This window comes from Oncorhynchus masou, chromosome 8 (genome assembly GCF_036934945.1).
Source record: "Oncorhynchus masou masou isolate Uvic2021 chromosome 8, UVic_Omas_1.1, whole genome shotgun sequence".
In the NCBI taxonomy this organism is placed as follows: Eukaryota; Metazoa; Chordata; class Actinopteri; order Salmoniformes; family Salmonidae; genus Oncorhynchus; species Oncorhynchus masou.
In genome coordinates this window covers 43971139-43985954 of record NC_088219.1, presented here as the reverse complement: position 1 = coordinate 43985954, position 14816 = coordinate 43971139, and the positions used below count along the sequence as shown (strand labels likewise).

Below are 14816 nucleotides of genomic sequence, written 5' to 3'. Positions count from 1 at the left end.
ACTTAGGTTGGAGTCATTAAAACTTGTTTTTAACCACTCCACAAATTTCTTGTTAATAAACTATAGTTTTGGCAAGTTGGGTAGGACATCTACTTTGTGCATGACACAAGTCATTTTTCCAACTATTGTTTACAGACAGATTATTTCACTTATTATTCACTGTATCACAATTCCAGTGGGTCAGAAGTTTACATACACTAAGTTGACTGAGCCTTTAAACAGCTTGGAAAACTCCAGAAAATTATGTCATGGCTTTAGAAGATTCTGATGGGCTAATTGACATCATTTGAGTCAATTGGAGATGTACCTTTGGATGTATTTCAAGGCCTACTGTCAATCTCAGTGCCTCTTTGCTTGACATCATGGGAAAATCAAAAGAAATCAAACGAAATCAGCCAAGACCTCAGAAAAAAAATTGTAGATCTCCACAAGTCTGGTTCGTCCTTGGGAGCAATTTCCAGACACCTAAAGGTACCACGTTTATCTGTACAAACAATAGTACGCAAGTTTAAACACCATGGGACCACACAGCCGTCATACAGCTCAGGAAGGAGATGCGTTCTGTCTCCTAGAGATGAACGTACTTTGGTGCAAAAAGTGCAAATCAATATATCGACATAACCTGAAAGGCCGCTCAGCAAGGAAGAAGCCACTGCTCCAAAACCGCCATAAAAAAAGCCAGACTACGGTTTGCAACTGCACACGGGGACAAAGATCGTACTTTTTGGAGAGATGTCCCCTGGTCTGATGAAACAAAAATAGGACTGTTTGGCCAGAATGACCATCGTTATGTTTTGAGGAAAAAGGGGAAGGCTTGTAGGCCCAAGGACACCATCCCAACCGTGAAGCACGGGGGTGGCAGCATCATGTTGTGGGGGTGCTTTGTTGCAGGAGGGACTGGTGCACTTCACAAAATAGATGTCATCATGAGGGAGGAAAATGATGTGGATATATTGAAGCAACATCTCAAGACATCAGTCAGGAAGTTAAAGCTTGGTCGCAAATGGGTCTTCCAACTAAATGGACAATGACCCCAAGCATACTTCCAAAGTTGTGGCAAAATGACTTAAGGACAACAAAGTCAAGGTATTAGAGTGGCCATCACAAAGCCATGACCTCAATACTATAGAACATTTGTGGGCAGAACTGAAAACGCGTGTGCGAGCAAGCTCTGTCAGGAGCAATGGGCCAAAATTCACCCAACGTATTGTGGGAAGCTTGTGGAAGGGTACCCAAAACATTTGACCCACGTAAAAAATGTAAAGGCAATGCTACCAAATCCGAATTGAGTGTATGTAAACTTCTGACCCACTGGGAATGTGATGAAAGAAATAAAAGCTGAAATAAATCACTCTCTACTATCATTCTGACACTTCACATTTTTAAAATAAAATAAATTGGTGATCCTAACTGACCTAAGACAGGGATTTTTACTAGGATTAAATGTCAGGAATTGTGAAAGACTGAGTTTAAAAGTATTCAGCTAAGGTGTGTGTAAACTTTAGACTTCCACTGTATGTATGATTACATGACATCATTGGTACACAATCATGCACCAAGCTTTCCCCTGATTGGACGTGGGCTTCATTGTGCGCCATGAGGCAATGACGCATAATTAGGAACTCAAACGTGCAAGATACAGCACTCCACTAATCAGTTCCTCTAGCAATCAAGACACTTCTGGGATCCGGATTGGATACTTATAAAGGGGGCGGGATTTCATGATGCAGGGGAATGACCCTATAGGCTAACATACGTGTCAGTCTTTGTGGATCTCCTTTGGGCAGCTACAAAGTGGTCAGTAGCCAAGTGTGCTCTGTTCCCCAACAGACATGGAGAGAGGGATGGAAAGCACAGAAAAAAATATGAAGTGAGAGAGCGGGAGGAAGAGGGAGAGAGGAGAGGAAGAGTGAGAAAAAGAGAGACAGCAGTGCAATTCAAAATCCTAGTTGTCATATTATCTGATCTACTGGCTCAGCCCAAGGTCTATGGATTTGTCAAAGCTCTGCTTCCTTAAGCACATAGTGACTGAATAAGTGACTGCCTGCCTATAACCCTCAGTTTCCAACCTCTTATGACTATCATTTTCAATTTAAGAGAGGAAGATATTCTAGGCTTAACAATTCTAGATTATTAGAATTCCCCTTTGAGATAAAATGTTTTAAAAGTCTGAACATAGTCTGGTTTTTCCACATTGACAGTGGATGTCCCAAATGGCACCATATTCCCTAAATAGTGCCCTACTTTTAACTAAATCACTGTTAAAAACTGTACTACATAGTGAATACCTTATATAATGCTCTGATTTTAACTAGAACACTATGGGGCACTGGTCAAAAGTAGTGCACTACATAGGGACTAGGGTGCTATTTGGAGACACATCCTTAGAAGCAGATGAGATACTATGAAAGTGAGTTTCACAGACTCAATTAGGCTTAGTTCATAAATAAACCCTCATCTCAAGTCAATAAAAAATGATTAATGTTGACTTAGTCAACGTTTCAGTTGTATCTTCGCTTCACTTCCTCTTTGGTAGAATTCTATACTGAATAAAAATATAAAACGCAACATGCAACAATTTACTGAGTTACAGTTCATATAAGAAAATCAGTCAATTGAAATAAAATTGTTAGGCCCTAATCTATGGATTTCACATGACTGGGAATACAGATATGCATCTATTGGTCACAGATACCTTAAAAAAAGGTAGGGGTGTGGATCAGAAAACCAGTCAGTATCTGGTGTGACCATTTGCCTCATGCAGTGCGACACATCTCCTTCACATAGAGTTGATCGTGCTATTGATTGTGGCCTGTGGAATGTTGTCCCACTCCTCTTCAATGGCTGTGTGAAGTTGCTGGATATTGGCATGAACTGGAACACGCTGTCGTACACTTTGAACCAGAGCATCCCAAACATGCTCAATGGGTGACATGTCTGGTGAGTATGCAGGCCACGGAACAACTGGGGCATTTTCAGCTTCCAGGAATTGTGTACAGATCCTTGCGACATGGGGCCGTGCATTATCATGCTGAAACATAAGGTGATGGTGGTGGATGACAATGGGCCTAAGTATCTCTGTGCATTCAAATTGCAAATCGAAAAAAATGCAATAGTGTTCGTTGTCAGTAGTTTGGGCCTGTCTGCCACCATGCGATACTATGTTGACATCAGCAAACCGCTCGTGAGGCCGGTTGGAAGTACTGCTAAATTCACCAAAATTCACCAAAACGATGGACGCGGCTGATTTCCATTTTCCGGCAACAGTTCTAGTGGACATTCCTGCCAATTGCACGCTACCTTAAGACATCTGTGAAGTTGTGTGACAGAAAACTGCACATTTTAGAGTGGAATTATATTGTCCCCAGCTCAAGGTGCACCTGTGTAATGATCATGCTATTTAATTAGCTTCTTGATATGCCCCACCTGTCAGGTGGATGGATTATCTTGGCAAAGGAGAAATGCTCACTAACAGGGATGTAAACAAATTTGTACAGAACATTTGAGAGAAACACTTTTTGTGCGTATGGAAATTTGTTGGGATCTTTTGTTTAAGTTCATGAAACATGGGACTAACACTTTATATTCTTGTTCAGTTTACAAACAGATTTGCCTACACTGAAGAACAAGTTCAGAAGTTCTAATGCTACAGGATCACAGAAGCAATCGCTGACACAATGCGGGCGGCAGGCCCGCTTCTGCTTTCTCCGACCGCAGACAGATTGCAGGTCCGGTTCCTTCTTATAGACTGTGGGAAGGGGGGGGGGACTTCTCTTTCTGCATAAGACCGTGGTGGGGGAGGTTGCATGGGTCTACAGTACGCCGATAGATGGCAATATCCAGCCGGACGTTCGGAGGGGGGCGGAATGTTCCGCAATGATGAAGTTTTTCGTGAGTGAAAAAGTTGATCTACATGACCGCTTAAAGACGAACAGACCACTCTCAAATGGGTGCATCTCAATAGTCTAAAGTAGCTTCCTCGCCTCCAATGTTTTTTTTTAAATATCTCAAAGCAAATTCAATTCATTGCAGATGAAGACAGGTGGATGAGAAGATGAAGCGCTATAAGATTATTTTAACATTTTGAATACATCATCAGACCCTGAGTTTCTTCTCACCACCTGACTTGACCAGGAAAACTGTGGGCCCTAATGTTAAAACGTTAGGCCCTAAAAGCAAAAGGCCCAAAGATTCAGTCTGGTGGGTCCTGCTGCATACTATTGACAAGACACTGTCGATAATATCTAAAGATGGCCTCCCAATGTTCCTAACCTGAGCGCATCCATCTTCAGGCTAGGGAGGGGGGTTTGGGCGGGGCTATGTCCTCCTCTGCCATGTCCGTCATAGCCTCGGTGGGCGGGACAGTGGGCGTGGTCTTACTCAGGATCTCCCGCTCCCGTTCCGTCAGGGGCAACTCGGATGTGCTGGAGACATAACAGGAGAATGTGTGAGTGAGAGAAATGGTCAAGTCTGGTGTGGGTGTTTGTATGTGCGCACGTCCACTTACCTCTCAGGTGTGGCAATAGGTGGTGGTGGTTTGTTGAGAGTGGTGGGCGAGGGCTGCTCCTGTTTCTCTATGGTGAGTTTGACCAGTTCCTTTAAGAAAAGCACGCAACTCCAGTCAACAACTATTGATATTAATTTAATGTACAACTACTGTTGTAAGTGGTGTCAATTTATTATAAGGGACAGAGGTTAAAATAGTGTCCAATACACTATCATATTGAATGACTTGTTAAAGAATTTGACCAGGTTTCACATGGGAAAGAGGTCTTCTGACCTCAATGGAACTACCTGGTTAAACAAAAATACATTTGAGATGCACTTGATTCAGCTTGGCATTTGTACTTTTGTAAGTATTTGAAAGTAGGCATATTTGACAAATGTATTCAACCCAGGTCTGCAAGGGAGAAAACAGGGAATATGACCCTCTGTGAGCCCCGGAGAGCTGAAAACTATCGTTTCACATTCCCACGACCGTCTCTTCTCACCTTGACCCCGTCTAGCACAGCCTTGATAACGGTGGTGACCGCGACCACGTTGTCCTTGTCGTCCAGGTCGATGTCATCCAGCATGACCTGGTCGGACCAGCGGATCAGGTTGGCCAGGCTCTGGTACACACGGTTGTGACACGACGACACCGCCGAACTAAGGAGAGCGAAGGGGGAAGTCACGAGTGATAGGTGGGATAGGGGGTGGGAGGGCGTGGACGCCGACATTTCATGTCAGACTCCATAGATTGATAACACAGACAACTAGACTAAAGAACTACTAGGGTATCTTTTCAACAGCCAGATGTATCCACACATGGGGTTAACTCAATATTTCCCCTGTGGTGGTATTAAATGCAGAATGTGTTTGTGTACTGGAGGGAATTGTCTGGTTGGTAACTACAGTATAGTGTCTGTTCTGAATTGAGCATTGAGAAACAGTAGGGTGTGGTGAAGGTTCAGACCAGTTCCAACACGTTGCAGCTGATTCACAACTCTGGAATATCCCTCCAGTGCCTCTACAGGAATCAGCTCATAGAAATATAATCTATAGAACGAGCCTCCCTGTGAGTTTACTAGTCAAATTGTCAGGGTTAGTGGGTTAGTGGTTCCAAGCCCGGTCTATAGATTATATTTCTATGACACAGCTACATTTGGGCTGTATGGGCAAAGTGGAGCCAAAGACTATGGCTCGTAGCCAGGATGAACTAACTACACAGGCAAGAGGAGAATCAAGTAAAGAACTCAGCAATAACTGGGGCTGTATTCATAAGCATCTCAATCACTTTCTCCTTTTAAATCACAATAATTAAGATTACATGGACAGTGGGGATCCGGTCTGACTCTTTATGAAAATGGGCACTGGACCCAGGTTCTTCCAGAAGCAGAGGTGTAGGACTTGAGTCCCTGAGGCTGGGGGTGTGATCGGTGATCTAGACCTGTATGGTTAACTTGGGGAGTGTGAGTTTGACCTCTAGGGGCCTGAGAAGTATTATCGGGTTTGGGGTCTGCGGCTGGAAAAGCACAAGGAGGCTGATGTGTGTGTGAGTTGAGGTCAGACCCCCAGAGACCCATTCCTCAATCACTGTAAGCACTATCTGTCACTCAGCACTAAAAACAGGGTCCGGATACAAAACCTGTCACATCTGACCCCCTTCAACAATGACTGATGGCGCTGTGCTAGCAGTACGCTAGTTCTGGCAAGCACAGCCATTCCAGAGGAGAGAACTCCAAGTGTCTCTTTCAGGGCTCTACAAAAAAAGACTGTTCTATAAAATATACTGTTAAGTGAAGGATTTGTTCTTGGCCATATTCATTTGGCACCAAACAGAAGAAAAAGGACTGAAACAGGGGGAGGGACTACCTGAACTTTGTTTTCTGTGACAAAACATTTTGTTAAGGTGTGCACTAATGAATGCGACCCGGTTCTCTTTCTAACCAGCTGTAAGTGTTCTAAACAGCTACGGCCGACTACATTTTTCCACCACAGGGAATCACATTCCAGATGAGGAGATTAATAGGGACAACATGAACACGATGGTATGAAACACCTGACCGGTCAAGATGTACACTGAATAGTCCAGGAAGGTGATTATGCCTCACTATTAGGCTCGGGCAATATACCATACACCACGGTATCTATACATACCTTTGGTATGATTTTAAATACGGGGGTGCATACTATGCCACTGATTAACTATAAGTTAACTATCTAAGATGTGCCAAATATATTATATTTGCTCAGGGCTCCAGCAATGTATTTGGTTTGATAACTTGCAAGACGGCAAGATCAAGCTTCTCGCTGACAGCAGAGACAATCAATCTCCTCCTGGAATCAAGACCCTAAATTGTTTTGTGTGCCCAAATGCATTTTTATTTTTAAAGAAATAGCGCCCCATGTGGGCACTTCCTGAAATAGCATATGCCCCGGTATGGAATACATATTTGTCAGGTGGAGATCCTGATCATTTTGCAACATACTTACCTTTTTTTGAGAAATGTTACAACACATTCCTTCTCGCAGCCACAAGCAGCTAGCTAGCAGTTAGTGATCACACCATTGGATTTGTGCCACAAATGCTAAAAATGTTGCATTTGAAACAGTGGCCAGGTAAACAAAACCAAAGCATGGATCGCTGTCATACCTTGTCCATAGACTGCTTACAGGGTAAGGAAACTAATAGGGATATCTCACCCAAATCACAACATGAAGTTACATCTTGGGGCCACCATTTGTTTCTGTTATTTTGTGGCAAATCTGCAAGAATGCTTTGTGATGTAGCACAAAGCCCATATCACTAAGTTGCAACATGCCTAGGCTACAATATATGAGAAATGACAGACTAAGATCCCACTAATCTATGCTAAATACTCCTAAGCCCATCTACTTTTACCTGCATACTATTGTGCATGCTAGCCCCCTATACATTGAAAACACGTTGAAAATGCATCTTTTTGATTGAAAAGACATTTTAAACATCTTGTGCTCACTATAAGGCCTTCTACATTCTCAGCCCACATACCTGTGTGTTATCCGAGCCTCCACCTGCACCAGGGGTAGAATGGCCTCCAGGACCTTGCTGGCCGAGCCAGGCAACATCTCCAGCACCTTCTTCTCCACCATAATCTTGTCTACTATGGTCTTGAAGTAACGCAGAGCGCTCACCACCTCCTTCTCCTGCTCCTCCAGCCGACTCACCTTCTACGGAACAGAATGAATGAAAATCATGGACAAGCTTAGAGGAAATCTGAGTCGTTTTCAGTAGGCAACAAAAGGATGGAAACAGTGAATCGGGGAGGTACTATTCGAACCTGTTGTAATTTTCTATCGCAATAATCTATCGCCATTGGCATCGACTAATAGGGATCCTAATAAGTCAAATCAAATAATGGCCCCAATGAACACAATGAAACATGGTAACTTGGAGGAAACCCTTTTCATATAATATAATTAGCATTTTCAAAGGAAGCTTAATCCAGCCCTTAAAGCAGGGGTGTCTAAACTAATTATGCCCAGGGACCGCAGTTGGTCTTCAACGAGGCTGTAATGAAAATTAGTTATATTTCCTTGACGTCAAAATTTGCAGAAAATAGTCCTCTATCTATTGCTTGTGGAATTTAATGCTCCCTGACTGTCTAGTGCTTATTAGAGAGCTGCACAGCCAGTAAACTGTATTGTTTATTTGTTTTACCTTTATTTAACCAGGCAAGTCAGTTAAGAACAAATTCTTATTTTCAATGACGGCCTAGGAACAGTGGGTTAACTGCCTGTTCAGGGGCAAAACGACAGATTTGTACCTTGTCAGCTGGGGGATTTGAACTTGCAACCTTTTGGTTACTAGTCCAACGCTCTAACCAGTAGGGCACCATGCCGCCCCATAATGAATATAGGTCCATTATAATTTCTACACAGTTTTGTGATTTGGTTTTACTCAAACCACCCGCGGGCCGGATTGGGCAGTAAGTCTGTCACTCCAGCCTTAAGGGGATGGTTTGGGATTTTGGAGTCGGATGGACTCATGGATACCATTTTTATGTACCTTTGTCCAGAATGAAGGACATATTAGGTAGTTTTGCAAGCCCCTGCTAACTAGCATTAGTGCAATGACTGGAATTCTACAGGTACAGCTAGCATGCTAGCTGTTCCCATAGACTTGGGGTTATTGCGTTAACGCTGGTTATCAATTGCGCTTACGCAAGTTAGCGATTTCCTTCAAACTGAATGCAGACATAAAAATGGTATCCGTGAGTTCATCTGACTCTGGGGAAGTAGAGAAAGGGCGTTATTGCCAAAATCCCGATCTCTCTCTTTAAAAATGACAGCACACATTTTGACAAAAAAAATACGAAATGTAGCATTGTCCAAAGAGACATAGATTCCGCACAAACACAGTGGTGTCTCCTTTAAAAGTTGTGCCATACTGCGGACACTGCATGCTGCTGCCTGCATTCTGTGGCACGTCATTTAATTCTCTGCCATTTCTTATATTTCTGCAAGTTATTTCTAGTTTTACCACCAGAGGGCATCTTTGAGAAGCATTTGATAGTATTCCCTATTGGCATTACCAGAGATTTTAAAACCTTTTTTGTAATAACATAGTATATGGGATTGATTTGAAGAAATGTGACTTAATTAATTTTACTAATATTATGGTATTTCCATTCGGAGAAAAATTAAACCCTCAGGGTTTACGTTAGGATGGAGTGGAAAATATGGCGCTGTACAACGTGACAGTCGGGAGTAGGCTACAGGATTCTAAATTGTTTGCCTTATTGAGACAACTTTGTTCCAATATTTCTGTAAATCAGCGATATTTATTCCCATAGTAATTCGTTATGGATACATAACTAAATCAACATCTGCATTTTTCACCATGCCAGCTCCTGTTAGTTCTATTGAGCCCCGTAGTACCAACTCGCTTTCCGACCATTCTATTACCAGCTTATCGTCAACGTCACAACGCTTGCTTCGCTATTGTTGGCAATGAGAACTGCTCACGTTGTTTTATAGTTAAAATGTAAACTAAATTAATATTGGAACTCTGGTCTTCCCATTGTTGCCTATGGGGGAAATATAGGCATGTCTGTCTATTTTGCCAAATATCTTGAAAAATATCTAAATATACACATCGCAAGTCGGACGCCATTTTAAATCATGAGAATATCCTCTTTCTAATTATGTAAGTCTGGGCAGCGAGCTCGTTTGTCATCGATCGCTAGACCAGAAATAGTCAGGTTTAATTTTTTTATTACGCAGACATAAGCACAGTTGACACCATCGAGGTGTTTCAACACAAGTTTTTTTTTCAGTTTCGTCCAACGAACATATTGTAGTGGTAAAATAACAAGAGATACATTTTTTTATGGATTTCTAAGCATCCCTCCAGTCAAAACAGGCTCTGCGAAAGTTTGATTCCATTAATTTGCTAGTGTTCCAGTTTAGCCAACGTTCTTAAGCCGTTTCTCAGCTTTGGGTGAATTTTAACTCATTCTATTGTCGTAAGGACAGCGTAGCTAACAAATTGTCAGCCAACATAACGTGTAAGGTAACTTATTTGAAAAGTCATTACTTTGGTCGTCAGGGCAAATCTGGTCTCTGATAGGAGGGGGGTTTTCACACCTAGCTCAACTATTAGACTATTCTTTAGTAAAGGTTGAATAGTCTATTGTTCAGCTATTAGCCCCCCTCCCCAACCTGCTGGGCTGTATTGACGTATCCTGAAAATGACATCTGCTGCTTTAGATTGAACGGTCATATTTCAGTTATTGTTTTCATATCTATAAAAAAGTTGTTTTCTTTACTTTCAGAGAGCAAGCTGATCAAGGGGTCGAAAATGTAGATATTTCCAGATGTTCACAGTCCGAGGAACTGGCCGTGGAAGCTTTCTGTGGCAAAAGAGTCCATAACCAGAGGTAATTGAAATGTTCTCTGTTATTTTTCTCCATCTCTGCCTGTCTTGTTGTACATGGAACCTGTCTCACATGCATTTATTAAAAAAACCCGTAAGATGTCAGCTGCTAATTGTCAGATTTACACCACATAAACACAGACATTTTCACTGGACTATCTGTTGCTGCCAAGTCATGATTTCCCTGGGTGTTAGCCTTGGAATAACCAAGTGATGAGACACATAGCTCTCTATATTTAAATGTTTCAGGTACACTCCGATAGGTGTCTGCGTCACATACAGTATCTTCTATTGACATCATCTTCTATTGTTTGTCCTCATGTGTCTGTTTTTCAGCATAACACCAGGTGAGACCACACACACACACACACACAATAAGTCTCTCTTCTTCACTTCATCCCTCTCCCTAAATCCTCTAGGTTATATCAGCTGTTTTGGTGAACCCCTCCCGCATCTGAACTGGCTGACGCAGAGGGCACAGCATGATCATAGTTGAGATGTCACTTGGGTCGGGTCAACAGGAAGTATTATTGAAGAGATGCTTTACATTGAAATAATAATAAATTCGAATAAAAAAAAAACCAAGGCATAATTATGCTCTCTATGCAGCTGTCACTCGTCTGCAGGTATGTTTTGATGTGAGAGAGGAAGCCAGTCCCATCAGCGCCACCTCACCCGCACTTAAGATGGCCCCCTAGTTGGCCCGGAGGTTAGGAGACACAGCAAATGTGATGAACTGAGAGAATATTAGGGTAGCACTGTAATTCAAGAATCATATGCTGTCTGCTACTGTTCTTACCTCTCTCCCGTCATTCTTCCTCATTTTATAAAGTACACCATATGTGCATTGTACAGATTGAAATTGTATTTATAATACAATATTACAAATATCATAATTTTCATGCATCTATGTGTTTATAACACCTGGATAATGGACTCCTTTCAATAAAAGCGTTTCACATTCTCCACTGGTTGAAATTAAGTATCTCATTGAAGTATCAATGAGGAATGAAGGGAGTTAGATATGCGTAGTTTTTCTTTATATATGAATTACAAATCAATCATGTTTCTAGTCTATTGCATAGTTACAATGTGTAATCATTGATGTCCCAGCAGCAGGAGTGGTAAACATTGTTGAAGTGTATAATTGTAATACATACAGTGGGGCAAAAAAGTATTTAGTCAGCTACCAATTGTGCAAGTTCTCCCACTTAAAAAGAGGAGGCCTGTAATTTTCATCATAGGTACACGTCAACTATGACAGACAAAATGAGGGGGAAAAAAATCCAGAAAATAACATTGTAGGATTTTTAATTAATTTAATTGCAAATTATGGTGGAAAATAAGTATTTGGTCACCTACAAACAAGCAAGATTTCTGGCTCACAGACCTGTAACTTCTTCTTTCAGAGGCTCCTCTGTCCTCCACTCGTTACCTGTATTAATGGCACCTGTTTGAACTTGTTATCAGTATAAAAGACACCTGTACACAACCTCAAACAGTCACACTCCAAACTCCACTATGGCCAAGACCAAAGAGCTGTAAAAGGACACCAGAAACATAATTATAGACCTGCACCAGGCTGGGAAGAATGAATCTGCAATAGGTAAGCAGCTTGGTTTGAAGAAATCAACTGTGGGAGCAATTATACAACATACAAGACCACTGATAATCTCCCTCGATCTGGAGCTCCACGCAAGATCTCACCCTACTGTGAAGCATGGGGGTGGAAACATCATGCTTTGGGGCTGTTTTTCTGCCAAGGGACCAGGACGACTGATCCGTGTAAAGGAAAGAATGAATGGGGCCATGTATCGTGAGATTTTGAGTGAAAACCTCCTACCATCAGCAAGGGCATTGAAGATGAAACGTGGCTGGGTCTTTCAGCATGACAATGATCCCAAACACACCGCCCGGGCAACGAAGAAGTGGCTTCGTAAGAAGCATTTCAAGGTCCTGGAGTGGCCAAGCCAGTCTCCAGATCTCAACCCCATAGAAAATCTTTGGAGGGAGTTGAAAGTCTGTGTTGCCCAGCAACAGCCCCAAAACATCACTGCTCTAGAGGAGATCTGCATGGAGGAATGGGCCAAAATACCAGCAACAGTGTGTGAAAACCTTGTGAAGACTTACAGAAACTTTTGACCTCTGTCATTGCCAACAAAGGTATATAACAAAGTATTGAGATAAACTTTTGTTATTGACCAAATACTTATTTTCCACCATCATTTTTAAATAAATTCATTAAAAATCCTACAATGTGATTTTCTGGATTTTTTTCTTCTAATTTTGTCTGTCATCGTTGAAGTGTACCTATGATGAAAATCACAGGCCTCTCATCTTAAGTGGGAGAACTTGCACCATTGGTGGCTGACTAAATACTTTTTTGCCCCACTGTACATGCAGACACAGCATCATTCAAATAATGGAGTTTGAAATGACTGAAAAAGAATGTCTCAGATTTATATTTGAACCGCACCTTTATTTGCCAAGGAAGAGTACATGATCAGTGAATATATTCAATGTACAGGCTACAATGTGGGGATCTCATGCGTGGTAATAACTACAGTACATGTGTAATTAAGGACTTGCACAATAAAGCTATTATACTCTATCCATATGGAACAGTATAGCTTCCATCCCTCTCCTCTCCCCTACCTAGGTTCAAACCAGGGACCCTCTGCACACTTCGACAATAGCCACCCTCGAAGAATAATTACCCATTGATCCACTAAAGCTGCTGCTTTTGCAGAGCAAGGGGAACAACTACTTCCAGGTCTCAGAGGGAGTGACGTCATTGATTGAACCACTATTAGCACGCACCCCGCTAACTCGCTAACCATTTCACACATAGGCTTCATTAATGCCATTCAGACTTGAAGTTGATACAACAACTATGATAGCCGAGGTTTACAGATTGGTATTAATATTAGTTCAGAACCTAATGTTTTAGGTTCCATACACAGATTGGCTACATACGTAGCTAGCTACACATCCATAGGCATACAGTTATTTTCATCCTCAAATACACAAGAAGCAAGTAAATAGTTAGCTAGCTATGTTACTTCAGCTGCATTGCAAGGCAAGCTTACACAATTGTACATTCAATTTGCAGTAAATGCTTTAGCTAGCTAGATTCTTTACATCCACATCCATTTCACATGACGGCAGCCTGGTTTGCTGGTATTCTCAGGAGTCCCTAAAACATTAAACACAAATTCCAATTCATTCTCCATTAGCTAGCTGGCTAATGGTAGCTAGTAAGATAACTTGATAAATAGCGATTTTCGTAAATTAACTTTATGACAAAAAAATATGCACAATCGTTTCTCTACATTAACATATTCCTCTCAATTGTAAAATGTTTGATTGACTTCGTTATGACGTTATAACAACTTACATTTCATTCCACCGTAATGTTTTGTCAGCCATCTTTGTTGAAGAACGCCAAAGGCACGGGTGGCTAACGTCAAAATTCGTCGTATGATTGGTCATATAAAAACCATGGGAACCAAATGCATAATGAGTGCTCTAACTCCCCCTTGTGGTGGTCTGGAGCAATGAAGCCGTGATGCTGGGTACCTCTAAGTCCCACGGAGCAAGCTCGCAACTTTTGAAGGAGGAACCACTATACCCAAATATCCTAACGTGGTTCAGGCAATGTCAACATTTGATCTATCACGATTATGTACCCATAAAACATTGTGATACACGATGCTATCGTCCCTATTGGCCTATTTTTTAAAATTTAAAACATTTATAAAATCAGCTAAAACAAGAGGAGGGATATAGCGCAAAATGAAATGCAACTGGACGCATCATGACAAAAGATAATGTTGAAAGCCTGGGCAGAGGTTAAGTGCAGGCAATGGCAAAACTTTTCAAATGTTCCTTTCTGGTGGAAGAGCAGAACAGGCTTGTGTGTCGTGCACATGACGGAACAGTGACTGATGAGGAACAGGCTGTTTTATCGTAGTGATATAGGCCTACATCATGGGCTGGATAGAGGCAGTCTACAGCCTTCAGGCTTTGTTTGCCACATAGAAATAATAGAAAAAATAAATAATGTTTGTTCTATCCCTCAAAGATGCGATTGAGAATAGCCTAGGCTTAGCTATAAACTTCTACTCTTGAAAGCCACAAATACTTTAGGACAACACCTTCGACTAGAATATTTGGGAAATAAGCTACTTTTCATAACTTTAAATTGTCTTAAAGCAGGGGTGTCAAACTCGTTCCATGGAGGGTCTGCGGGATTTTATTAATTTCCTTTCAATTAAGACATTGACAACCAGATACATTAAGGTGTCTGTAATAGAATAAACCAAACAACAAATGTAAACATTAATAAACGCATTTCTATAGTTTCCTAAATAAAATAAAAATTACAATGGAGAGGGAATGCCAAGATAGAGACCCA

General features: G+C 41.5%; 1 protein-coding gene across 1 annotated transcript in view; it reads right to left on the bottom strand.

Moving 5' to 3' along the window:
• Nucleotides 1-14816, bottom strand: part of LOC135544718 (rap guanine nucleotide exchange factor 1-like) — a 91404-nt gene that overhangs the window by 29589 nt on the left and 46999 nt on the right. Inside the window, 6 exon segments of the mRNA XM_064972559.1 lie at nt 1757-1816; nt 4273-4300; nt 4303-4424; nt 4508-4596; nt 4992-5148; nt 7514-7692. Of these exon segments, the coding sequence (XP_064828631.1) occupies nt 1757-1816; nt 4273-4300; nt 4303-4424; nt 4508-4596; nt 4992-5148; nt 7514-7692 (635 nt within the window).